Genomic DNA, 26,823 nt, shown 5'->3' with positions numbered 1-26,823 from the left:
CTAGCTTATATTAAACGTCCCAAGACTTTGCCTATTTTTTCTACGTTTTCTATCGTCATCATTTCAAGGGGTAATCCATAAATATGGATCCAAAATACATAGTGTGACAGGTCTATTTCCTGGAAGTTGAGGCCTAGAGGCCATTCTTTGAGCACTATGTGATACGCTTTAAAGTTCCAGGGTTGTTGGTTAGAGACTCTATTTTTTCTAGGCGGGGATGGGAAAGTAAAAAAATAAGTATTGGTTCCAAGATCTTCAATGGTGAGACCAGGTACAAAGCTCCAAACTGCACGTATACTAGTAGAGTGAAAAGTAGGTTTGTTGAGAGCTTTAGATGAGACCAACTTATTGACTAGTGTCTGGTTTGAGAACTTTACAGCAATTTCTAACATAAGTACAAGGATGATATTATCCCATCTTAGAGCTTTTGTTTGTTCAACGAGCATGTCGACGCTTGATATTTCTTTTCCTTTTGACATGGGTGGGTGAAGGTGGGTGGTAGATGGAGAATGATTGGTAAGCGGAAGATTCTGGAGGGTGGGGTATAGAGAAGGGATGGGAAGGATTAGGTTGGGGTCATAAAAGGAGAGACTACTAAGAGGAGGAGAGAACTCATCTTTTGAGAGAGAGAGAGAGAGAGAGAGAGAGAGAGAGTTGAGGTTCCTACGTATTCAAAGCCCAATCCACTTAGTAATGCTTTTGCTTATTCTTGAGTTTGATCTTTCATTTTCCTTAAATTTATGTTCTCCAGTTGATTACTGGAAGGAAAATTTAGAGGTAGATCATATGCCATTGAGATAGATACCCGATCATCGTCTAGAAAAAGGTCACCATCTATTATATTTTAAAAAAATTATTAACCTACAACTCTTTTGTAATATTTTATGAACAGAAATACTAAACTCATTGAATGTGAGATTTGAATTTGTGTCCCAAATATTTTTTTTATTTAGTGATTAAGGAAGTGTTTTTTTAATAATATTGTAAATTTTTTATTTTTAAAAAAATATTTAAGAATATAAAAAATTAAATGAAAAAAAAAATTTATACCTTTCTCGATAAATCCTCAAGCTACTCTTTGACGAATTCATATTAAATTAAGAGTAATTTTGTTAAATTACAATTCTTTTTTAATAAAATTATATGCTAATATTAGTTGATCGCAAGATATTGCAAGAGCTGTAAAACATTTGTTAATAAGATGTAACTTCATCATTTTTCAAAATATTTTTCAAGAGCTGCAAGATATTAGATAGTTGTATACAAATTGTTAATAAGGAATAATTTTATCATTTTTCAAAAGAAAATTCTTTTTATCATCCTCACATTTTACACATTATATTTATTTTAATTTTTTTATTATTTTTTCTATAATAAATATGTAGTGTATAGATAATAAATATAATAATTTAATTAGTTTAATAAGAATAAAATGAAATAAAAAATAAAAAAATAAAAAATATTATTTTAATATATAAAATATGTAGTGTAGAATAATGTATAGTATTTTCCTTTTTCAAAACATTTATCTCAGAGCTACTACGTATGCAAAAATACATTACTTCCATGTGGCCATAAAAAAAAGGCACTTCCCTGTCGGCTGTCGTTATTGACCATGACATGATGGTGCATATCTGTTTAATTTATCGTTTCCGACGAAGGGTGAATAAATGATTGAAACAGAGAGGCATGTTCTAATCATTAAATATTTTATAAATTTTTATATAAAATATAAGAAATAAATTATATTATAAAATTTATTATTATAATATTTTATTTAGAATTCACTCAAATGATACCCTTCATGTTTGTCATGTAGTCTCCCATCTCAGATTCCATATCCCTGCATAACTAGCTGACAAACGATATTACAGCACCAACCCCCAGTCCACATATCTACACTTGTCCTCTCTCTCTCATGTACAGTTTCCCTTTGTCTCTCTCTCTGCTGAATAATCTCATGTCTCCCATTTCAGATTCCATATCCCCGCATAACAGCTGATAAACGTTGTCACAAGGATCCCACAAACGTTATTGCAGCACCTAACCCTCCAGTTCACATATCTACAGTTTTCCTCTCTCTCTCTCTCTCTCTCTCTCTCTCTCTCTCATGTACAGCTTCCCCTTTGTCTTTCTCTGTGCTGAATCATCTACTCTGACAAATCTATATCTATATTTTACATCAACTACAACTTCAACCATCATATCCGACACATTTAAGGACCACGACAATAACTTAAATTAAATTAAATGGGGAAAAAACAACATGATTTTTTATTCGACAAAAATAAAAAGTCTGGTTTCGAAGATGATTATCATCAATCGGATTCTTCGGTATGCTCATTGCCTATATCGGTTTCCTTCTCCTTACCTTCAACTGAATCTCATAATAATTGGCACACCGTTTGGCGAACTTTCTCAATCCGATGGCCAAATTCGTGCTGGCCTTGTAATCGAAATCCCTGAAAGCCAAGGTCACATTGGCATGGGTGAGGGAACGTCTCCATTCCTCGCGCGGCATCTTGATCACGTGCTTCTTGGCCTTGGTTCTCTGCAACCCCTCCAATATGGACACCAACTTTCCGACCGGGACCAGCGATGTGTTCCCTGAGGTTGTAGATCCTCAGCCGCGCCGGTCCCAGTTTCTTCCCGCAGCTTCCAGTACTCTTCTCGGTCGTGTCCAACCGCCAACGCCCCTAAACAGCCTTTCGCGATGTCGTCGATGTACGTGAAGTCACGGGCCACATCCTTCTCGTCTTGTGTCTGGTAAATGTCAATGGCCTTACCGTGCAAGATGTCCTTTATGAAGAAGTACGCCATGTCTAGTCCACCCCAAGGCCCGTACACGGTGAAGAACCTTAAGCCAGTGAGGGAGAGCTCGTAGATATGGTCGTAGGTGGGAGCGATTTCCTCGCTGACTTTCTTGGTGGCGGCATAGAGTCTCATCGGCTGGTGGGCGACGGAACTTGTTGGGGGAGACACAGCTTGGTAGGGCTGACGGAACTTGGTGCGGCATATATGTTTTTTATGATTGATGCCAACAACGGTTGGGTTCTTCCCAAAGTTTACTGCGTTGAAGTTCCAAGGAGGCGTGACTTTCTCAAAAGGAATTTACACTTCCGTTGGTTTTATCAGATAGATGAGACCAGATTCATTACATGTAGCGTAGAATTTCATAAGTGACTTGCTTTTATTGGAGATTGTTAAACTCCAGGAAGAGTCGAACCGTTCCAAAGAGAACTAATCTTTTATTATATTATACTTGTGGTCCTTGTGGATAAACCGTTTAATGCTAAGTTAAAAAATGTTGAGACTATAATTATAAAAATATGATAAATAAAAGTTTTAACGTGAAACATATATATATATATATATATATATATATTTTTTTTTTTTTTTCAGAAATGCTCCAGACCCATTATGCTTAGCATCTCGATAATAGATTCTAAGTATTTCTCTTGATAATTTTTTTTTTCTTATTTAGTAATTAAGTAAATATTTTTTATTGATATTGTATTTTTTTAAATAAAATGTTTAAGAATGTAAATAAATATATGTAAATAATTTTTTTTTTTTAAAAGAGTCAAAAGTACCTTGTCAAAAAATCTCTCGATAGAATTATCGATAGCCGTAATGACACTTTCTTTATTTTTTATATATAGGGTGGTGCTATTCTCAAAGATGGAGGCCACCGTGAGAGCCACCGAATAGGTAAAAATTTTTTATTTCATTTTTTGGTTTTTTTTTCAAACATTTTGTTAAACTCATTAAACATTTCCAAAATTAAAAATAAAAATCAGAAATTTATTAAAATATATTTACTTAAAATTTTTTTTTTTTTTTTTAAATTCAAACGGGCCACCATCTGTGACCACCATAGCAGTTCCCTTTTTTAAGTATATAGTGAGCTATACTTTGTCTCGAGGCAATATTCCTACCTATAATCACTGATTCATTGCAAAGTTGCAAAGCAAACGAACTCAAACAGAAAGATCTCTCAAATTTTGTCCAAACATGGAGAAGGAGACGAGTGCCTGCAGAGCTCATTGTTTAATCTTAACCTATCCAACTCAAGGACACATCAATCCTATGGTGGAATTCTCCAAGCGTTTGAAGAACAGAGGAGTAGAAGTTACACTGGTTACCACCTACTTCATCTCCAAGGACATACAAAAAGAAGTAAGCTCCATTGCACTCGAGACCATCTCCGATGGCTATGATGAAGGCGGGATAGCTCGAGCCGAGAACGTCCAGGTCTATTTGGAGCGCTTTTCGCAAGTCGGTTCGCAAACCCTGACCGATCTCCTCGAGAAACTTTCTTTCTCAGGCTGCCCGGTTGACTGTATCGTTTATGATGCTTTCTTGCCTTGGGCTCTAGACGTAGCCTAAAAACTTGGGTTATTCGGGGCTGCGTTTTTCACTCAATCTTGTGCCGTTGATATTACATACCACCATGTTCACAAAGGAGAGCTGAAACTCCCTCTTTCAGAACCAGAAGTTTTGCAGCTTCCTGGTTTGCCACCTCTTGAACCTCGGGACCTGCCGTCCTTCATTTATAAATTAGGATCGTACCCAGGTTGCTTGGAGATGTTTAAGGGGCAATTTTCTAATGTTGAGAAAGCAGATTCGATCCTTTGCAACACCATTTATGAGCTGGAGCAAGAGGTAATTAACCATGTTAACTAAGTGGGAGGGGCTTATAAATCATCAGTCTCCTGGACTTTTGTTTTTGTTTTCCTTCTTTTAGCGATCTTGTTTGATTTGGATTTGAGATGATTTTTAGGCTTACACCTGTTGATCGGTTACTTGGGCCATATTTCGATTTAAAAAATGTTTTGAAAATTTGTTTGAGATTATGTTTTGGTAGTGGAGAAGAAGAATTTTGAATAAAAGTTAACTATTATTGTATCAGAGTATGTGAATAAAAATAAATATTGTATTGGAGCTTGTGAAAGTTGATAGATAAAATTAAAATTTTATTTAAATATAATTTTTTTGTATTATTTTTATTTTGTAATTTGTAAAAATTGTATTAATTTTTGTATTTGACTAATAATCACATGAAAAGATTAAAATTTGAAATAGAAGAGTTGTTATGTTTAACTGTGTTTGAGAATAAGAAAATTTAGAAAAATTTTAAGAACACCTGTTGATCGCAAATATGGCTAATTTCTACGCAGGCTATGGATTGGATGTCAAAGATATGGCCAATGAGGACAGTGGGACCAACTATTCCATCTATGTTCTTGGACAAGCGGATTGAAGATGACAAAAACTATGGTTTTAGCATCTTCAAACCAAACACTGAGGCGTGCCTAAAATGGCTAAATGATCATCCAAAAGGGTCGGTTGTATATGTTTCTTTCGGGAGTTTGGCCGCTCTTGAAGCTGAGCAAACGCAAGAACTGGCTTGGGGTTTGAGGATGAGCAACAGCTATTTCTTGTGGGTGGTCAGAGCCTCAGAAGAGGCAAAACTCCCCAAAAACTTTATGGAAGAGACGTCGGAGAAGGGATTTGTGGTTCATTGGTGTCCTCAATTACAGGTCTTAGAACACGAGGCAGTGGGATGTTTTGTGACACATTGTGGGTGGAACTCTACGTTGGAGGCTCTGAGCTTTGGTGTTCCAATGGTGGCAATGCCACAATGGACAGACCAAAGCACGAATGCAAAGGTTATTATGGATATTTGGAAGATGGGACTTAAACCTCCGGTTGATGAGAAAGGGTTAGTCAGGCGAGAAGCAATAGAGCATTGCATAAGGGAAATAATGGAGGGAGAGAGAGGGAAAGAGATAAAGAAAAATGCCTTCAAATGGAGGAAATTAGCAAAAGAGGCCGTTGACAAAGGTGGAAGTTCTGACAAAAATATTGAAGAATTTGTAGCTAAATTGGTTCGCTAGCTCCTAAGTTGCGGTCGGTAATTCGGACCAGTTTAAATAGAAATGTAATGATTTCTGTTTGATTAAATAATGGCTCAAAACCTGTCTTTAGCTGCTTTCGTGTTCAAATTATATATTCCACTTTGATGCACACCTGTCTGTTGTTTGACAAACTTCCATCAGCTGATATTTAGACAAATTAAAGAAGAAAATTGCATCGAGCATTTATAGTTTTGTCTTTTGGAGATTCAGGACAATCTGGTTTAAGGGTAATCATCCTAAAAGATGGCTCCCAAAAGTCCCATAACTGTGAGTGAGTGACAAAGGAATCAATGGGAAGTACTATAGATTTGGAGGTCCATCCCAATCACTTGTGATGGTAACGCATCACTTTTGGCGTTATGCATCAAACAGGAGCATTATTTTTGTCATTATATACATCTCCTTTCTCAACAATGTGGAATCCTTATGCAAGAATGAGAGTGATAAAAATCAACTTTGAATTTCTATACTTATACCTATTCATTTATGGGTAGATTGAAGTCCAACGTCTGAGTACATTACAGTTAGTAGTTACCATAAAATGGGTTAAAATGGTGATGCACAATAATTTATATATTTATTTATTTATTTAGGCTTAGCTTATTTGTGGTCGACCTTCAGCCGTATGGAAATTGGTATTGCCACCACATCAATAATACCGATTGTCCTGAATCCACGACTTAAATACTTGTGTGCAGAAACAATATTAAATAATTGTTCTGATTCCATGATTAGGCAAAGTTTGGTTTGGTCCTTTTGAGGAGATTTCCCTTTCAGAAAAATAAAAATCCTTATGATGGACTTGGACCACTCATCATGTGGTGGTGGAGATGTCCATCTCTCGCACATTCTCAGGCTTCTTCTCTTCCGCTGCAGGGACATTAACTCATTCTGACAACTACTCTCTAGGGACATTCTCATTCTGACAATTATTGAAATATTAAAAATAATTCACCTTATTATTATAATTTTTTTAAATTAATACACAAAATATAATAAATAAAATGGTTAACATTCCAGATTTTGAGGGTTTTTTTTCTTTTTACCTGTTTGAGTTTTTGGTTAAGAATGAAGGAGGGTGTTTTAGTCCAATGAGTATCCCATGCATTTTTTATCACCATGGCACATGAGGGATCTCTTGCTCAAAATTCTTTAAATTTGAAGGTTCTGAAGTTTTGGTTTCTGCCCTATGTGTATTAAGAGTATTGGAGAGTGGTTTGAGGTGTGGATTGAGAGGTGGAAAATTTTTGCATCAGGATGAAGCATTGTCCTCGGAGGGCTTGCTATGGCTCTATCCAGTCTTTCTTTTTTAAAGCTTTATCCATGTCTATTGTTAGTCGAAGTGAATTTAGAACCACTGTAACCAAGGTCTACAAACCCATTATCTTCTATGAATTTTCTTAAACCACTGGTTGCTGAAGTAGAGGCAAAGGGCCTACCTCTATGTTTTTTATATTGATTTAACAAGGAATTAAAATCACGTATTTCTAATATGGATCCTGAATAAGCAATAGTTATTTGGTTCAAAAGATCCGAGAACTTCATTTTGCATGAATATTGAGCAGGGCAGTAAACCATCAAAACTACCATAGCATATATACAGATTAGAGTACACAAGCATAGCTATTATGTTGTTAGAGACATAAACGGGTTCTACATCTACCCCATGGCGCCACATCAACAAAAGCCCTCCCTTTTCCCTTGGCTTGGAACATTTATATATATAGAAAAGCCTAAATTATTCACAACACATTATGTTTTAACATCTTTCAAAATTGTCTTCATAAGGAAGACCATATCAGGTTAGTGAGTTTTGATAAGAGTCCTAAGACTTCTTCTTGCAGTAGGTCAGGCTATGCCTCTGCAATTCTAGGATAGGATTCTCATTTCTTATTTGGAGGTAGATAGATCATAGGATCCTACCTCTTCAGTTATTTTGACAGTTGATGGACATTAAAAAATTAAAAAAAAAAGAAAAGAAAAAAGAGAGAAAAACTTGAGTGTTTTGAAGTTGCTTACTCTCCTTCTGTTGTGCTACTGGTTTCTGATGTGGAAATTATTGTTTCCTACTGCTCTTGATTTTTCTATGACTGCCTGCTTTCTTGATTCTGTGCAAGTATACTGCTAATGGTTGGTCTTCCTCATTGCAGCTTCCTTAACTCTTTGTGTAAGTTGCTTACTCTCCTTCTGTTGGAATTGCCTTCTTTGTTTCTTTAGAGGATGTTGGAATTATGAGATTTTTTCTTATATAAAGTTCTCTCATTTTTGGTGGGATATCTCTCTCAGAGTGTTCTGATACCCTCTTCTTTGTAACAGGTCTTGAGTTGGTTGAAGTTAGTTGATTCTCTTTTGGTTCAGACATGTTTGTTTCTATTGTGGGAGGTTTGTCTAGATTGGGTGGGATTATTGTTAATGGCGTGTGGATGTCTATAGGTGCACTTGGTTGGGCTTCTATAAAGAAGAGTGGCTTCATGTTATCTGCAAGTGCATTGCTGAGCTTGATGGGGGTAGGTTTGATAGGGCCTTGACCTTCCTTTTGAGTTGGAACTTTCTGATTTTTTTAATTGCAATGCATGCCTTTCTTGAAAGACTATGCAGTAGTGATAGAGTTGGACTTTGCTTATGGATTGGGCCAGGAAAGTGTTCAAATTGGGCTATGATTTTTTAAGATGGAGGAATTTATTTGGGGCCCAGTTTCTTTCTCTTTGGTAGTGATGGTTTGTAGCATGGAGAATAGCATGTGGGCTGAATTAAATGTGTTTGGACTGTTGTGAGGTTGCAGACTCTTGTGGCTGTGTTTAAATCGATGTGGGGCATGCTCTCGGCTCAATGAGCAATGTTACGTACAGTCGTGGAATTGCAAACGTCGCGCAATCGCTTTAAAAAAAAGTGGAGTCCACGATTAAAAAGTTATTTTTTTTTTCAGTTAGTTTTTTTTTTCATGTGAGTCTCATATTAATTCATTTTTTTCAAAACGACTGCACGCCGCTTGCACAACCACGACTGCAAATATCATTTCTCCAGCTCAATATAAGGTTATCTGTACTCGGCCTTCCTGAGGTTGTATATTGCACTGTTTGTGGGCTGCATTGAAGGCTTTATCCTTATCCTAGTATATAATATAAAGAAAAATTCTATCCATAAGTTTCATATGGATGATTAGTATAAGAATTCAATTATTTTAATAATAATAAAATTAAATAAAATTTAAAAAAAATTTAAAATAAAATAAAAATAAAAAACTATATGATGTGTTGTGTATGAGACCTTATGAATAGCAAAACTAATTTTCTACCTTGAATGAATTTTTTTGCTACATATTTTCTTTGAATTTTGCTAATGAGAATCACTATGTGAACATTGATTCATTATGGTTAATTAATGTCTTTTGGTGGAAAAGTATTAGAGTACCACATGTAAAATAGCAATTACAGTGCTGATTAGACAGGAAGAGTTTTCTAGCTACCAGTTTTCATTATCCATCCGGCTGGATATTTTGCCTCATGCATCAAGAATTATCCATCCGGCTGGATATTTTGCCTCATGCATTAAGAGAATTCTTGATTCAAGCAGTGATCCTTTTGGTCAAAAGGCCCATGAATACTGACTTGCTCATATACTGCACTTTTTGTTCCAAGTTATCAAAAGACCGCCAACATGCCAGCCTGCAAATATTAAATATGCAAGACAATTAGATCCAATAGCAAAAAATAATTTGATAATAGTGATCAAACAAGATTTAACCAGATATTGGATTCTCTTACGACAATTTTTTTTATAGAATAGTAAAAAAAATCTCTAACCATTCTGATCTAGTACCCAAAAAAAGGGAGGGGGGTAGGGGTTAGTCCGGTCCGATGAGGTTTTGTAGACTGGACCGGACCGAACTCCCTTAAGACAGGTCTAATCCGATTCGATTGGTCCATTCGGTCCATGGTTGACTTTTTTTTTATTCAATGACATTTTGTTTAATACTCATGTAATTATATTGTGATATATTTAATATATATACATATAATATACTATCATATATATATATTAGTAATACGCTAATACTATTAGTCTATTAGTACTAATAACTATACTAGTACTAATACTACAACTAATAACTATATGTAATTATAGTAATACTATATGTAATACTATATTAAATAATAGTAATAATAGTAATACTCTTATTACTAATACTCTATGTAGTTATAGTAATTTAATACTAACATATTACATATTAAGCTAACTATACTAATGCTATTGTAAATTTACAAATATATGATATATTATAATTTATACTATAATTTTTATAATATGTTAATACATTAATATATATACTAGTACTATTTTTTTTTTTTGATCGGTTATACTAGTACTATATATTATAGTTAATAGTTATACATTAAAGAATATAGTAATACATTGATACTAAATATATATAGTTATAGACTTATAATGATTTAGTTATTATGAATTTATGATTAGTATAACTATATAATTGTATTAGCATTAGACTATTAGTAATTCAATTTGGCTATATTATATTAGTAATATTAGTTATGTTGAATCAGTTAGTTAGTATAACTACATTCTACATTATTAGTATTAATATAAATATTAGTATTAGTTATACCTATATAGCCTATATTAAAATTGAGAGTCTTAGACTATATAATATATTAATAGTATTAGTACAACTAAATAAGTTTATTGCATAGCTATATATTAGTAATATTAGTTATGGTGAATCAGTGCTTTAATATAACCATATAAGTATTAACTATAATGATTTTTATATATTAATTAAATATAAGTATAGTGATAATTAAATTATATTAATTATAGTGATAAATATACTATATAGCTTCACATAGTATTAATTATAGTGATTAGTATAACTATATAAATTATATAATAGTATATTAGTATTAATAGTATTAATAGTAGACTATTAGTATAGGTCACTATAGCTATTGTTGAAGTATTAGTTATAATGATTTAGTATAACTATATTAGTATAAGTATAACTATAGTTTATATTAAACTATTAATATTTTTTTTTATACCATATATAATTATATAATTAATTATATACAACTATGATATAAATAATATATATAAATAATTTTTATTTTTAATTTCCATTCAGTCCGGTCCGGGGTGAAAGACCCCTAGACCGAGATCGGACCGAACCCCTTAGGTCCTTTGAAAATTGGACCGGGCCGGACCGAATTGGATTTGGTCCAGTCTGGTCCAAAAGTGGCCAATCCGGACCGTCCGATTCTCAGCCCTAGGGGGGGTTTGGAATACCCACTTCCTTCTGAAATACTTTCGGATTCGGTTAATGGAACATTTCGGAAATCTCTTTTTGGCAACTTATTGATTTTGGATTGAGTCAGGTCGTGCATGAATATTGTATTCGGACCTATTCCGATCAGATGAACAGTCCTACTGATGAGGGTTCTCATTTTTACTCCTATAAAAAAAAAAAAAATATGATCTTCCCATTAATATTAATAATGCATATGGTGAGAAATGATCTCGATCCCATTGTTCAAGGTGAGTGATCAAAATGAAGAAGATTATCCCCTCATGCGAGCTAGGGCGAATCTCCACCCTCCCTTGCTCCTCTCCAATTTGCAGTGAGGGAAGATATTGCCATGGCTGTCATGTAGTGGATATTTTTTCTTTTTCTTTTTTTAAGTATGGGTTGAGGGTCTATCTTTCATTTTTATTGTTTTGGAATTTGTCTGTGAAATATTTAATTGTGTGACAACGATTATATATAATCTCGAAATCTAGTGCCAAAATGCTTTTTTGAATTCAAAACCGAACATGAATTGGGTTGATTCGGGTTTCATTAATTTAAGTAATTATTTCATTTGGAAATGGGTTGATTCTTCAGAATTTAACATTACAGGTGCATTGTGAAAGCATTCGAGGGTCCACACGTGATTATAATCCTCGAAATCATCTAAAGCTTGGCAGTTTTGATGCAATTTTATTCTCTTTTCCCGACATCAGCTGATGGAAAAGTGGAATATGAAAATTTGACATGACAGCAATGAAAGACAGGTTTTAAGCCATTATTTGTTTAATTGCATTATCAACAAGAGAAATCATTACATTTATGTTACGACTGGTCCGAATTGACAACAACTTGTTCAATTGCATTATCAACAAGAGAAATCATTACATTTCTGTTTTGACTGGTCCAAATTGACAACAACTTAGGTGGAAACTAATTTAGATACAAATTCTTTGATGTTTTCTTCAAAACTTCTACCTTTATCAACACCTCTTTTGCTAATCTCTTCCATTTGAAGGCATTTTTCTTTATCTCTTTCCCTCTCTGCCCCTCCATTATTTCCCTTATGCAATGCTCTACTGCTTCTTGCCTGACTATTCCTTTCTCATCAACTGGCGCTTTAAGTCCCATCTCCCAAAAATCCGAAATATACTTTGCATTCGTGCTTTGGTCTGTCCGTTGTGGTATTGCCACCATTGGAACACCGAAGCTCAGGGACTCCAACGTTGAGTTCCACCCACAGTGTGTCACAAAGCATCCCACTGCCTCGTGTGCTAAGACCTTCAACTGAGGACACCATTCAACCACTAATGCCTTCTCTGACGTCTCCTCCACAAAGTTTTTGGGGAGCTTTGCCTCTTCTAAGGCCTTGACCGTCTACAAGAAAAGTTGCTGCTCATCTTTAAACCCCAAGCTAGTTCCTGCAATTGCTCAGCTTCTAGAACGATCAAACTCCCGAAAGAAATATAAATAACCGATCCTTTTGGACGATCATTTAGCCATTTCAGACAAGAATCGGTGTTTGGTGTGAAGATTTTGAAACCATAGTCTTTGTCACCTTCAAGCTGCTTGTCTAAGAACGTTGATGGAATTGTTGGTCCCACTGCTCTCAGTGACATTATCTTTGACATCCAATCCACCGCCTACAAAGATACTCATAAACCGATCAAATATTGCAAGCCTAAAAATTTGCCAAACCTAAATAAAAAAAAAAAAACAATATATATTAACTTACATATCCCTATCCTCTCCCAAAAAAAAGAAAAGAAAAAAACAAAAGATCATCATCAAAAGGCAAGGAAAAAATAACAAGAGTTCAGGAATGAGGAAACTAGATAGTGCACAAGCTTCGGTTAACATGCTTTACCTCTTCCTCCAGCTCATAAAACGTGTTGCAAAGGACCCAATCAGCTTTGTGAACATTGGAGAATTGTTCCAAAATCACGGCAAAGAAAGCTGAGTAGGATCCCAAATTATAAATGAAGGACGGCATGTCCTGAGGTTCAAGAGGTGGCAAACTAGGAAGCAAAATTTCTGGCTTCAAGAGAGGGAGTTTCAGCACTCCTTTGTGGACATGGTGGTATATAGTATCAACAGCACAGGATTGAGTGAAAAACACAGCCCCGAACAACCCATACCTTTTGGCTATGTCTAGAGCCCAAGGCAAGAAAGCATCATAAACAATACAATTCACAGGGCAGCCCGAGCTAGAAAGTTTCTCGAGGAGCTGCGTCAGGGTTTGCGACCCCACTCCCCGAAAGCTCTCAAAGTAGGATTGGATGTTCTCTGTCTGTGCCATCCCGCCTTTGTCATAGCCATCCGAGATGGTTTCGAGTGTAATGGGGCTGGCTTCTTTATGCATGTTCTTGGAGATGAAGTGAGTGGTAACAAGTGTAAATTTTACCGATCCTTTGTGCTCCAAACATTTGGAGAATTCGAGCAAGGGATTAATGTGTCCTTGAGCTGGATAGGCTAAGACTAAACAATGAGCTCTGCACACACTCGTTTCCTTCTCCATTTTCGCAGACACATCCAACTTCGAAATCTCTCTCTCTCTCTCTCTCTCTCTCTCTCTCTCTCTCTCTCTCTCTCTCTCTCTCTCTCTCTCTCTGTGTGGGTGCGTTGATGTTTATGTGTCGCTGATAAATATTAGCGTGACGTGCACAATTTTTATAGGAAATTTTGCGATGGTTGTGAGTTTTATGTCAACAATTTTTTTACAATTATTTCACATTTCATTTTATAATCAAATCATGAACTGCACCAAGGCCTCTTTTTAAAATTTTTGAGTTTATACGAATGAAAGACTCACTAAAAGAATTTTTTTTTTTTTTCAGATTGGACTATAGGCTCAAATTTTTATTTATTTATTTATTATTATTATTATTTGTTTTTTACAGATATCGAGTATTTTTATTGGACTTACTAAGTAGTTTAAAATTTTTGAATATTTTTTTTATTAGATTAAGTGAAACCTTTTCATAGGCCAAGAAGATTGTGGGACAAATTAAATTATTTTTAAAAATTGAATCAAGATCCAAACTCAAGGAAAAAGCCCAACCTTATACTTTTAATACCCAAGCCCATGATGCCAGGAATAGTTTCCACGTCGGGGATGTTTCATGTTCCATGCCATACACGTCTCCACCATTCTAGGGTTCGATGAAGTGCATATAAATATATATATATATTAATATATATACTTGTAATATGAAGTTGAGAGTTCTCCAAGAACGGAATTGTCGCAGCCTTAGGTTTTTAGTAGATCACCTCAACAAGCAGACAACTGAGAGCCTTGAAAGCCAACCATCGAAACACAAAGTGAGGGTCCCTGCCAACATGATAGAGATAAGACGAGCCATTCGTAATGCCACTAGAAGGGCTAGGCGTGCCAAGGTTGGGAGGGTTGCATTGACTAGCACGCATGGCTCGAGTGGTGAGGCGTTGGGTGTCCAAGGTAAGTGCGACTAGAAGAGTTTCATGTGTGGCCAATTTGTTGATTTTAGGAGTAGGATGACAAGATGACAAGAAAGTTGCATAAGAAGATGACAAGATCCTAAAAAATAGGGGTGGAGGCACTAATCATAGTGGTGGCCGGCCATGATCCTTATATTTAGGGATTTATTTCATTTTAATATGTTTTGTTATTTCCTATTTTAATTCCTAGTTTATTTCCTAATTAATTTCCTTTATTTTAGGCATTTGATGTTGTTTCTCTAAGAATATGATTCCTAAAACTAAGGAGTGGATCAAGAGTAAGATCTAGATCTAGATCTAAGTTAAGAAAAGAGAGGGGAAGGCAAGGTGGTGCCAAACCTAGGGGATCCTCTATTTATATGTTGCTTTGTATTGTTATTTCATCAATTATGTTATGTTATTCAATGAATAAGAATTTTCTCTTCAATTCTTTTGAGAGTTAACTGCTAGTCCGAGTTAGTCTTAATTTTCACCAACAAACCAACTTGAATTTTTGTGTTGCCTTAAGGTAACCTTAAATCTAATCACCCAACACGACAAACACAAATGAGTAAGAGTGAGGCTTCCATCACAACGTCAAGCACAGAACCACCATGTGATAACCACGACCCAGCCAACAAGAAACTGCCAACCCGCTGCCCAGCCATCACGAAACCACAGCACCACCGCCGCAGCCAGGCCTTTTCAAACCACCAATAGCCTTTATTTTTATCCAAGAAAAACAAAGCATGGTTGCACTCTCAGCCCGTGCATAGCAGAAGCCGAGTGACGCACCGCACACCACGATCCACCGTCGCACTAACCATCATTGATCTTCAGTTCTGCTTGGTCGCCGTCACCCTCACGCCGAGCACCCTCCATTTCATCTCTCCTTTGCTCTCTCTCTCTCTCTCTCTCTCTCTCTCTCTCTCTCTCTCTCTCTCTCTCTCATCACTTTCTCTCTCATTCCCTTAGTGCACTACTACTCCCTTAGTCACCTTGACACCTCTTTATCGCTACTCCTCCGTGAGTAACTTGCATGGTTTCCCCTAGGTGTCTATGGTTTTGGTTCTCTACCGCACTTTTCTAATTATAGAAATTCTTCTAAGTTGTTTTGTTAATTTTTTACATGTTATTATGAGTAGTTTACAATCATGCCCTTAAGTTCAACTCTTGGCAGGTCTGAGGGATGAGTTTAGTTTTATGGTGGGCTTGTTTTGTTTGATCCTAATAATTTGTTGTTGGTTGATTTTTCGTGTAGGCTTATGATAGGCTGGACTTGCTTTCAAAGTTCAAGGCTTAGTTTTAATGGGTAGCTTGATATCTCAAATGAGCATTTTTTTTTTTTTTTAAGTTCAGCTCATGTGTTTTGAACTTGGGCAGTAAATTATTTTGGGCATGTTAGTAATTTAGTTACACTTTTATAATATTTAAATAGTCTGGGTTAATGGTTATTAAGTGGATATTGATGAATTTTGGAAAGTTATGGTATTTTAGAATTAAGAGAATTTTAGACTTTGAGAAATTAAATAAGCGATCTAAGTATTTCAGGTGTAATTATATAGTAACTGTTCAATTAGAGATTTGTTCAAGTTATATGATTTTCTATAAGTAATGATTGATTTTTCCGTTAGCATTGTTGCAAGGATATTCTGAAAAGTAAAAATTTTAGGAAAGCGAGGTTCCTATGCTAGACTTTGCATAAAAATAAAATGGGTTGAAGTTTTTTTTTTTTAAAAATATACATGTTTTGTTATGAAAAGAAATTTAAAATGATCTCAATTATTTGTTCTGTATTGCACATGAAATTATGTATAAGAATATAAAGAATCTTCTGGCATGATTGGTGTTTGGCTTGCACATTAGCCCGCCCAAGCAACTTTTTGGCCAGACCTAACTTGGCTTGCAACTATGACCCATGAAAAATAATCAAATCCGATTTGACCCATTCAGGCCAGGTAAAAACTCTCTCTCTCTCTCTCTCTCTCTCTCTCTCTCTCTCTCTCTCTCTCTCTCAATTATAATGCAACAAGTTCTGCTTCTTCTTCGATTTTTTCTAATGTTTTTTTGAAGAGTGGGCTTGGCTTTGGTTAATGAAGAGGCCAGATGTAAAGGGAGTGGAGGCGATGGAATCTCTCGAGAGTGAGGACCACGGATCGGACCGGAAAATCACTATAATCCAAAAAAAAATATTATCAATCTCTGCTACTCTGAAGGTGATTGGGAATATACGAATCCCTCTGGTTTCTAGGAAAATAAAAATTCATAAACATAATGGACCAAAAAATATGACAAGTTCAACTCCAAAGCATCTTTTTTTGGTTTGTATAAGAAAAGGAAGTGAAAATGGGGCAGGGGGCTAACCAGGCGAAGATGTTCTAGCCAGTGTTGATGAGGTGCATATCACTTCACTTCACATGGATTGGGAACAATATAGAAATTTATACGGCAGAAATTTATGCAATTTTTATGGGAAGCATGCATTTGGGAATGAAAATCAGGGAAAATATGAAATCAAAATAGTCCAAAATCAGAGGTCGATTAAGAGACAAGAGTTTCACCGCATCCAAACATGTCCAAACATGTGCCTTGCCTTGCATAATCAATATGTGTTTAGGCTTGCCCTTTTCGAGATCTGGGTTTCGCTCTTGCTAATCTTTCCTCAACCAATCGAGCTTCTTGTAAAGGAAGAGAGAAAGCGAGCTCCTTGTAAAGGAAGAGAGAAATAGAGAGTAAAGAGATTGACATTTCCTTGGGTGATCGGTTTCAACCAAAGTTAAATGTAATAAACCTGATAATGTGTTTGAACCGATGAACCCGATTTTAGTCAGCTGGGCCCATGTCAGGCTTTACGGATTGATCGGGGCAAGCCTTTTTATGCATAGGCCTAACTGGTGTAGATATAAGCTTATTTTTGACATTATGTTATTGAACTGAGAAAAATGAGTGAATGTGAAATTTGATCATTTTTGCATGTGACATGAATATGTTCTGAATCTGTTTTGAAAAAAAAAATGTGAAATAATCTGAATTTATTTCAATACTCTGTTTTGATATGATGTGGTATCTGAAAAATCTTTGGCATGACTTTCTAATTCTGTTCTAACTCTCATTCTGGTTCAGATATGGTAATTCTGATTCTATTTTGCTCTGATATCTAGCCCTATCACGGGATATAATAGTAACCTCTGGCCTTGTCAAATAATACAATAGTGACCTTTGGTCCTGTCACAGAATATAATAGTGACATCTGGCCTTGTCACGGGATACAATAGTGACCTTTGGATCTGTCATAGAATATAGTAGTAACATCTGGCCTTGTCACGGGATATAATAGTGACCTCTAGCCCTATCACAGGATACAATAGTGATGGCCCTGTCACTGGATATAATAGTGACCTCTGACCTTACCACGGGATATAATCGTAGTCTCTGCTCTGAGTGCAATCTCTTTGATAAAATGGTGATTTATGTTCTGCTTAGCTTTCCACATAATGCACAACCCTACTAATAGGATTAAACATGGTCTCTATTCTGATATGATGTTTTGATCAAATATGATAAGATAAAAATGTTCAGTCATACTGTGCCAAATGAGTCTTTAAATATGAAAATTTGGTTTTTGAATATGAACAGTTTGAAGTGTCACTCTGATTATCTGATAATATGTATTTTTGAGATTTGCATATTGAAATTAAAATGCTTTGTTTCTGCATTCTAAACTCTGTAAAAATGCTCATATTTACATACTAGTATATGTTTTCTGCTTACTGAGTTGTTGATAACTCAACTCTTATCTGGACAATCTTTTTTTCCGATTATTTAAATATTTCAGCTGAGGACCAAGATTAGACAGCATGGGTGAGATTATTTAAGCATAAAGGAATGTCATTGTTATTGGAGAATTTTTTTTTTTTCAATATAGTTATTGTGGTCTAATGACGTGATATGTTGAAAGGTTAAATTTTTTATTAGGACTTCATGATATGTTTAGTTAATTATCTTGGAATAATTGGTTTAAATCATTGATATCTATGTGTAATTGAGAAATTAGAGTTTATATTTATATTATGAGATACGGTTTTTAAGTGAGAATACGTAACTATCCGAGCCACTCGGGGACCAGGGTGTTATATCATGGGTCTATGTTGGAACTCTCTCTCTCTCTCCCTCTCTCTCTGTCTCACACACACACTTCCTCCCGTTCTCCTCAATTAGTCCGTTCTCTCCACTTTTGTTGCTTCTCTCTCCCGCAATAGCTAGTCTTTATCCTCTCTCAATAAATCCGACATCATGGCTTTCAAAAAGACAGTTGACAAAAACAATAAATAGTTGTGGGAGCCGAGGAGAAAGAAAAAGCAAATTATTTGGATGAGTAAAGCTTCAAGCCAGATGAGTTTAAAACCATTTTTCACACCAGCCACTAAAATAAAGGCGCGTACGCATTTTCAAATGAGTCCGCTTGAACCCATATACACCGAACCCATCTCCCTCTTTATGCTTTTTCTTCCTCTCTCCCATCTGCCCTCCCATCCATCTAGCACCCTCATGGTAAACATGATTTCTACTTTCAATATGAACCTACAACAGATTGATATGCATCATCTTTACATGCATGTTGCAGCCAATCAGATACAAAGTGTCTAAATAAATTTAAGAGCCACCTTTAATTTTAATATGCAGTTGCCTTTAAGCTTGAAGAACCTGGTAGTAAATAATGTGACTTTTCAGGCAGTTCCTTCTAGCAAGGCTGGACAAGAGATTTGAGACCAAAGTCTTAAACTGCCTTCAAATCGGAGAGAGAGGAGGAAAGAGGGCTTCGCCAAGGGGACGGATTATGGAGGGAGGAGGAAAGAGGGCTTCATCAGTTTTTCTTGAGGGTCTATATGGAGGAGGGATCAGGAGAGAACAGAGAGGCTAGGGTTGCAGCGATTTTTCATTCAGGGTAGGGTAGAGCAGATGGGATTGGGATTCGAGAGAGAACACAAATGGGAGAGAGGGAGAAAAATCAAGAAAAGGGAGATGGGTTCGATGTATGCAGGTTCAGGCATCCTCATCTGGAAATGCGTACATGTCTTTATTTTAGTGGCTAGTGTGAAAATTGATTTTAAACCTATTCGGCCTTAAGCTTTTCCCTATTAGGATGACGATCAGTGACGCTCTTCATTTTGCAGGCCATACATTATATTTATTTATTTTATTGTTTTTAAATTAATTAAGTTTTTATGTTTATCATCATACATCACATATTTAATAAGTAAAAAAAAAATATAAATATAGTATATAGTGTGAAAATGATGAGTAGAATTTTTCTAAATATATATGGAAAATAGGTCTGAGCACCAACCAAGTCGAAGTTCATAAGAGCCGTATGGCCAACCTCTAACTCTGACTCCTACTTTGTCAGAGGTCGAATTTGACCTCCAACTTTGACTCTGAGACTCATATCCTCTGCTCCAACTCCGACTCCGACTTATCGGGGCGGAGTCGGATTCTGAACTTTTTTCTTTTTTGTCTTTTTTAACTTCATATTTAGCCTACTTTTTTATTTAAAATAAAAAATTTGTGTAGGCTTTCAAATCTTAATTTTTTCAAAAATTACAATCTAAACCAAATAATTCATTTTTTATTATAACAAAAAATACAACTAACTAAAAAAAGTACTAACATGCTTTCAAAAATAAAAAAATAAAAAATAAAAGTCCTATTATTATAGGTACTCCCATAATCCATTATCCACATCCAACTAATCACTACAATAAACATCCACACCCATCGTAATAATATTTACTTATCACTATTATAACAAACATTCTAAGTTCTTATTCTGGCAATCAAAGAAATCTAACATTTTCTAAGTGCCAACCAAATTACAAACTTCCAAATGCACCAAAATAAATTAAAATACAAACTTCTAAATCCCAACAAATGAACCAAAATAAAACACTTCTTGTATCCAAACCGGACCTACAAAAATACACAAAACACAAATTGAAAGCTTACACAAAGATTGATTATTGTTATTCTTTGTGTAATCAATCTTTGTGTGTGTGTGTGTGGGTCTAGAGCTGTAAATAATACATTAAACATGACCCGAAAACAGAAAATCAAATAATGATTGAGGGACATTCATTCCTATACCTCTTCCATACCTGATCATTTGTTCATCTTAATTTACTTCACGAGCAACAATAAGTTCGTCCATGCAATCAGCATCACCAATGTCGGAAGGCATTAGCATCTCATCTTCAATTGTGAAATTGTATCGCTCGCCAATAGCTCTTAAAAGCTGGTACACTTCAAACATAGAAGGCCTCTCCTTGGGATTTGATGCTACACAATTACGTGCAACCTTGAGAAACTGAAAAGTCTCACCATCCACGCCTGTCCCAACCAAGGACTTATCGATGGCATCATGAAGTTGAGAGTCGCTCGACAGCTGTGTAATCCATTCTACCAAATTTCCTTTAAAGTTCTCAGGTGCTTTCGCAACATGTGTTGGTCTCTCACCAGTTACCAACTCAAGAAGTACAGTTCCAAAGCTGTAAACATCACCCTTTGGAGTGGCCACCAGCGTTCGTGCATACTCAGGAGCGACATAACCCAAATCTCCAAATTCCCCATTCACAAAAGTACTCAAATGTGTATCAATCGGATTCATGAGCCTAGCAAGGCCAAAATCAGATATTTTTGGCTCAAAATCCACATCGAGTAATATGCATTTGGAACTTATGTTTCGGTGGAGAATACGGGGAATGCAGTTATGATGGAGCCATGCTAGTCCTCTGGCTGCCCCTATCCCAATTTTTAGCCTCAAAGGCCACTGCATAAGCTTGCCACCATCATCCACAAGATGAAGCTGATCATGAAGGGTACCATTAAGCATGTGCTTATAAACCAAAAGCCTCTCTTTCTTAGCCAGGCAGAAACCTAGAAGAGGAACCAAGTTTTGGTGTTTTACGCTCCCAAGAGTAGCCATTTCGGACATAAATTCTTTCTCAGAGTGTTGAGATTCCTGCAACCTCTTGACCATAAGTGAAGTGCCATCATCAAGGACTGCTTTGTACATGGTTCCTGTTCTTCCCAACCCAATGATATTGTCTTTGGTGAAGTTGCTAGTAGCCTTCATGAGATCATTGAATTTCATTTTTGAAACAGACTTTTCAAACATGGATACCTGAATAAAAGCAAATTGGTTTTCATTACAAATACAATAGTGCTTGAAAGAGTTATCACAGAAACACAGTGAAAAATGTGAATATATCTATATACACAAGCAGAGAGAAGCGAAAAAAGAAAAAAAAAAAAAAAGATTAATAAAACTCTCTTCACCATTAAGCAATATGCATCAATAAAAGGTCCATTAAGTTAACTTGCCTTGATGCCTTTTGCTCCCTTTAAAACCTTTGCCCATTTGTTTCCTTCAGGGTCATCTTCCTTCTTCTTCACGGACACCCTACGCATAAAGAAGAAGATACCGATACTCACACCCAAGGCTGAAACAGTCACCCCACCAACTGCTGCTGCCACAATAAGTGCAGTGTGAGACTTCTTCGAAGCTGCCTGGCAAGGATCCAAAGGAACCCCACATAGTCCTAGATTATTTGCATAATTGGATGCTGAAGTTGTAGCATTCTTAAATTGGGGGACTGGCCCTGTCAAAAGATTGTTCGCCACACTAAATTGTTTCATCCGAGAAAGCAGACTAAATTCTGCAGGAATCTGACCAGTGAACCTGTTATGGTCGAGTTTAAGGACATTCAAATAAGTACAGTTCGCGAGGTTCGCTGGGATCTCCCCTGAGAGATCGTTAGACGAGAGATCAAGAGATGTCACAAACTCTAGAATTTTGGCCATATCTTGTGGAATATTTCCAAATAGTTTGTTGCTAGAAAGATCTAAGCCTGTTAAGCTAGAGCAATTCACAATGCCACGAGGAAACTGTCCCTTGAGCCCCATATCTGAAAGCCGGATATTCAAAACCCTGTTCTCATCGGGGTGCCAACAATCGACCCCCGTAAATTTACAGATGGAGCCTTCAGTATTGTTGCCAAAAATCCATGAAGAGCTCAAGTAATTATAAGGATCTTCAAGTGATTTCTTTATACTTTGTAAACAAAGAATATCAGTCGCGGTTCCGTAGCTCAAACTACAACTAAGCAGCAGCCAGAGAGAAACACCGATAAGGACAGTAAGAGGTCGGCAATTCAGAACCATTTTCATCAAGATTCCCGACAAAGCAAAGAGGAGGTACAGATTGAAAAATAAATGACTCGGAGATTACTTTCTAACGATCAAGTGCTCAAAATACTGAAACCGCAACACCATAGCCATCATAACATCATATCCTGAGACAAAATTCAAGACAAACAGAAGAACTAAAAAACCTAATTCAGCTTTCCACATATTCAAATAATTGTAAGAAATTCAAAAACTTACTTTATCCATTGCGTTGACTTCGTAAAGACTAAGACCGCATTCAAGAGGGAAAAAAACACAACTGAAAAAGCTAAATTAAAGGAAAATCATTGAGATGATTCGAAACCAACCTGAGATTGGAATTTCAGAAACCGTAACTTGGAAAGGTGGAGGAAACCCACCAAAGGGTTCTTGAAACAACAACGAAACATCATTCAACCCTCAAGGATACGGTTTGAATATTCAAAACCTGTATTAAAGCGTAACATTTAAAAAAAAAATTAAAAAAAAAAAAAAGATCATACTTGAATTCGATGAAGCTAACTTGAACTGGGCTAGTTTGATAAAGAAGATTGGAAGCTGAGTTTGCAGGAATAGAGAAGGAGGAGGAGGATAAAGGCTCATCGGGTCAAAGAAGGAAGTCCTTGCGCCACTTTGTCAAAGCTCCGAGAAGACTTCTGTGTGCTTGACTCGAGAAAGCACTCCAACGGCAACGAATGGGACGAAACGCAACAAAACAATTATATATATACCCAAAAAATAAAAAATTAAATATCTGAAACGGTAGGTTTTTTTTACGGCAAAAAACTTCCAACTGTCCTTTGAATATTTTTTGTTTTAGCAAGGAAAAATATTTATTAATTATTTCGTTGTCTTTAACTGTCTGTTTTAGACAAAAAAAAAGCTGTCTGTAATCTTCTCGCAACCATGGTATAGGGAACAACAACAGTCCAAAATAACGTTGCTGCTGTGAATGGATTCAACAATTGTGACATGTTTTGGCCATAAGAAATTTTGGGAACTTTCGAAAAGAAATTTAAAAATACATATTTTTGAGTTCCTTGAAAGTGAAAGGGAGAAAATCAGAATTTTTTAAAGTTAAAATTATTATTTTTTTATGTTTTGTATGGAAACTGAGAAAATTAATAGTATATTTTTTTAAAGAAAAATTATAGCTACAATCGTGTATGTACAAATATTGTATAATCATTTAAAAATAAATAAATAAATACGAGACTTACATAAAAAAATTTTAATTAATTTTTTAATAATAAATTTTATTTTTTTAAAAACGACTATTCATTTGTATACTACTATATGTAGCATTACTCTATAATAATAAATAAAATAAAAAATCATATTTTTTTATTAATTTATATGAAAAGATTAGACATTACTAATATATAAAGTGTATCGATAAGAATGTTTGCAAATATATTTTTCTTGACTGGATGACTGGACACACAACCTCACAGGAAAACGAAAAAGGTTCTTAATTTGATCATCATTAGATTAGTATATTTGGACTATGCTTTTTTTTTTATCAATAAATCTCTACATTAATAATAATAATAAAATAAATTAGTGAAAGAAAATGACACATTTTAGGGACTTTGACTGTTCTCTTTTTATATCAATTCATGATACATCATTACTTAATGAAATACTTATCATAGATGGAGGGCTTAGACGGACCATCATGTGGAAGGGACAGTGGGACCGGATGCGGTATAGATGCAGATTTACACCCTCCAATGAAGTTGTGAAACGTGTTAGGTAGCCGAATCTCATTCTCTAAAAATACTCTTAAGCTAGGTGGGTATAAACTCATTTTTACACCTATCAATAACCATTGGTCACATACGAGGTGTAACCTTCAAACACCTACATCTGACTTTTTAGAATCCTTTTTTTCTCCTTTTATTCGCAACCCCAGCCTCCTCTATGAGCTTTCTTCTCTTCCAAGTCCCCTTTTATTTATCTAACTTGATTGGATCTTCATTCTCTCTCGCTCTCTCGTTCAATCTCGTGATTCATTAATGGGAGAAGGGAAGTTACCATCTCATCTCATATAAACTTTCCGATCACTCATTGACCTTCAAAGGTATTTCTCCGCTTTTCCACTCTACTTTGTTTTTCTTTTTCATTTGAATTTGTTCGAAATTTTCATCAATTTCCTATTGGTTTGGCTAATTCTGAAAATGCAAAACCTTGTAGTCGATGGTTCGCAAGATTTGGATTCAATGCAAGTTTAGGGGTTGTTGATCTGGAGCATCATAGTTTGTGGTGTTCTCATTTTATTTTTTTAGCAATCAACCCCGTCAGTTAGGGTTTCAACATAATCTGCAAATATGTTTCAGGACAACAATTATAAGCTATTTCTTTCTCTATTTATTTATGGGTGCCCTGGGGTGGATTTGATTGCTTTTGTGATGGGTAATTGTCTGTTTCCAGTTGCACTTTGCAAATGGAGGCTTAACATGATAAGTGTTTTTATCTTGTTCATGCTATGCCGGGAAAAGTTTTTGAAGGGAATGAAGAGGACAATGCACTTTTAGAAACCAGATCGTATTTGACGTATTAGAGAGAGAGAGAGAGAGAGAGAGAGAGAGAGAGAGAGAAGGGGGGGGGGGGGGGGGGGGATGAGGGGAGCAGGTCACGTGGGTGGGGGAGGATCCAAATAAATTGTTTTTTTTTTTTTAATCACCTATGTGAGAGTGCAAATAGAAATATGAAACACTTATGTGGCAGCCTTTGATTGGCTAGTGAAAAAATTCACTTCCCATCCGATCGGCTGCAAGTGCTACTCCTCATACTCTCTCTCTTTCTCCTCCCCCTCTCTCTAGTCGAGCGTCTGCTTGATTGTATTCTCTCTCTTCTCAAGCCGAGACACGTTGTCCTCGGTAACCAAATCAAAGACAAGTATTAAGGTCTTTTAGCCAAAAAGATTTGTAGTCCCACGGTGGCCATTATGTAAGTCTTTTCCTTATCTTAAGGCTTATTTTCTTATTAGAACTTCTCTTTATCTCTGTTGAAATCTATAAAGCATTGAGTATGGGATTTTGTAGTAAGGAAGCTCACATACATAAACAGGCTAATGCTTGGGTTGAGACCACACATACCTTGATAGCCTTAATTTTAAAGTTCTCTTTAATTATGTTAAAAGATTTTTTGATTGAGGTTGTATTCATAATTGCTCGAAACTAAAAATGTCTCTTGAAGTTTCAGAGCCGGTCTTCTATCCTTAATCCTTCAAAAGGACATGATAATCTTTGATTCATCACTCAAGGTTCAAAAATATGAAGAGAGAGAGAACAAAATAGCAATGTCTGGTTTTCCGTGATGATGAAAGAGAGAGGGCTATGGGGATGTGTGTGAGATTTGGTTAATTGGGCAGTTCTATTATTCATTTCTTAAAAATCACACGTGTCACAATTTTATTGAAAGGTGTAAATCTTTTGCTCTTTACAACACACCCTGTTTGAAGTTATTCTCAATGAGAAATTGAAATTGTTCATACACTCCGCACATGCTTTTCTAAAATAAAGAATAAAGTTAAAGGATCCCGCTAGCAGCCACTGCTCCTATTTTTTTTTTTTTTTAAATATTTAAAAGTATTAAAAATTATGTAAAATAATAATAATAATAATTTATCCTAACAGAAACTTTTAGTGGTGACTCTAAAAGGACCCAAAACAAAATAGGTAACTTGATCACAACTTCACCAAAAATACTCTCAACCTTGTAAGGGTAGATTTGGCAAATAGAATGAGACAAAATTATCATTTTATCTTATCTCATCATTATAATTTTTTTAAATTATTATACAAAATATAATAAACAATTTAATATTTTCAAATTTCAATTCAAATTTTTTAAATTTTAAAATAATAATAATATTAAAAAAATAATATTTTAAATTTTAATTTAAAATAAAAAAATTAACGT

General features: G+C 35.5%; 1 protein-coding gene, 1 long non-coding RNA gene and 3 pseudogenes across 5 annotated transcripts; 2 read left to right on the top strand and 3 right to left on the bottom strand.

Moving 5' to 3' along the window:
* Positions 1 to 2,251: 2,251 nt before the first annotated feature.
* Positions 2,252 to 2,946, bottom strand: LOC122292897 (annotated as a pseudogene).
* Positions 2,851 to 6,030, top strand: LOC122292896 (annotated as a pseudogene).
* A 6,031-nt stretch (positions 6,031 to 12,061) lies between these two features.
* On the bottom strand, positions 12,062 to 13,825 carry LOC122292313 (annotated as a pseudogene).
* Positions 13,826 to 20,454: 6,629 nt separating this feature from the next.
* LOC122292312 (probably inactive leucine-rich repeat receptor-like protein kinase At5g48380) lies at positions 20,455 to 23,603 on the bottom strand. Of its 4 annotated transcripts, none has more exons than XM_043100582.1 (4): positions 23,226 to 23,603; positions 22,054 to 23,024; positions 20,829 to 21,853; positions 20,455 to 20,643 (listed from the first exon to the last, which is right to left on the bottom strand). In XM_043100582.1, exons 2-3 carry the CDS (start codon positions 22,897 to 22,899, stop codon positions 20,846 to 20,848), a joined length of 1,854 nt encoding a protein of 617 aa, XP_042956516.1. In that variant the 5' UTR covers positions 22,900 to 23,024; positions 23,226 to 23,603; the 3' UTR covers positions 20,455 to 20,643; positions 20,829 to 20,845. The 4 variants fall into 4 exon arrangements, with proteins under 4 accessions (XP_042956516.1, XP_042956518.1, XP_042956514.1 ...); XM_043100584.1 differs by having other exon boundaries at positions 20,455 to 21,853; positions 22,054 to 23,054; positions 23,226 to 23,344; positions 23,420 to 23,603; XM_043100580.1 differs by having other exon boundaries at positions 20,455 to 21,853; positions 23,226 to 23,344; positions 23,420 to 23,603.
* A 969-nt stretch (positions 23,604 to 24,572) lies between these two features.
* LOC122292611 lies at positions 24,573 to 25,267 on the top strand. Its single transcript, XR_006236968.1, has 2 exons — positions 24,573 to 24,979; positions 25,093 to 25,267. It is a non-coding gene; the product is annotated as an uncharacterized LOC122292611 (long non-coding RNA).
* Positions 25,268 to 26,823: the final 1,556 nt, after the last annotated feature.

The sequence above is a fragment of the Carya illinoinensis genome, chromosome 13, assembly GCF_018687715.1.
Source record: "Carya illinoinensis cultivar Pawnee chromosome 13, C.illinoinensisPawnee_v1, whole genome shotgun sequence".
Classification (NCBI taxonomy): domain Eukaryota; kingdom Viridiplantae; phylum Streptophyta; class Magnoliopsida; order Fagales; family Juglandaceae; genus Carya; species Carya illinoinensis.
Note: the sequence above shows the minus strand (reverse complement) of the source record. Positions and strands in the feature narration are given on the sequence as shown.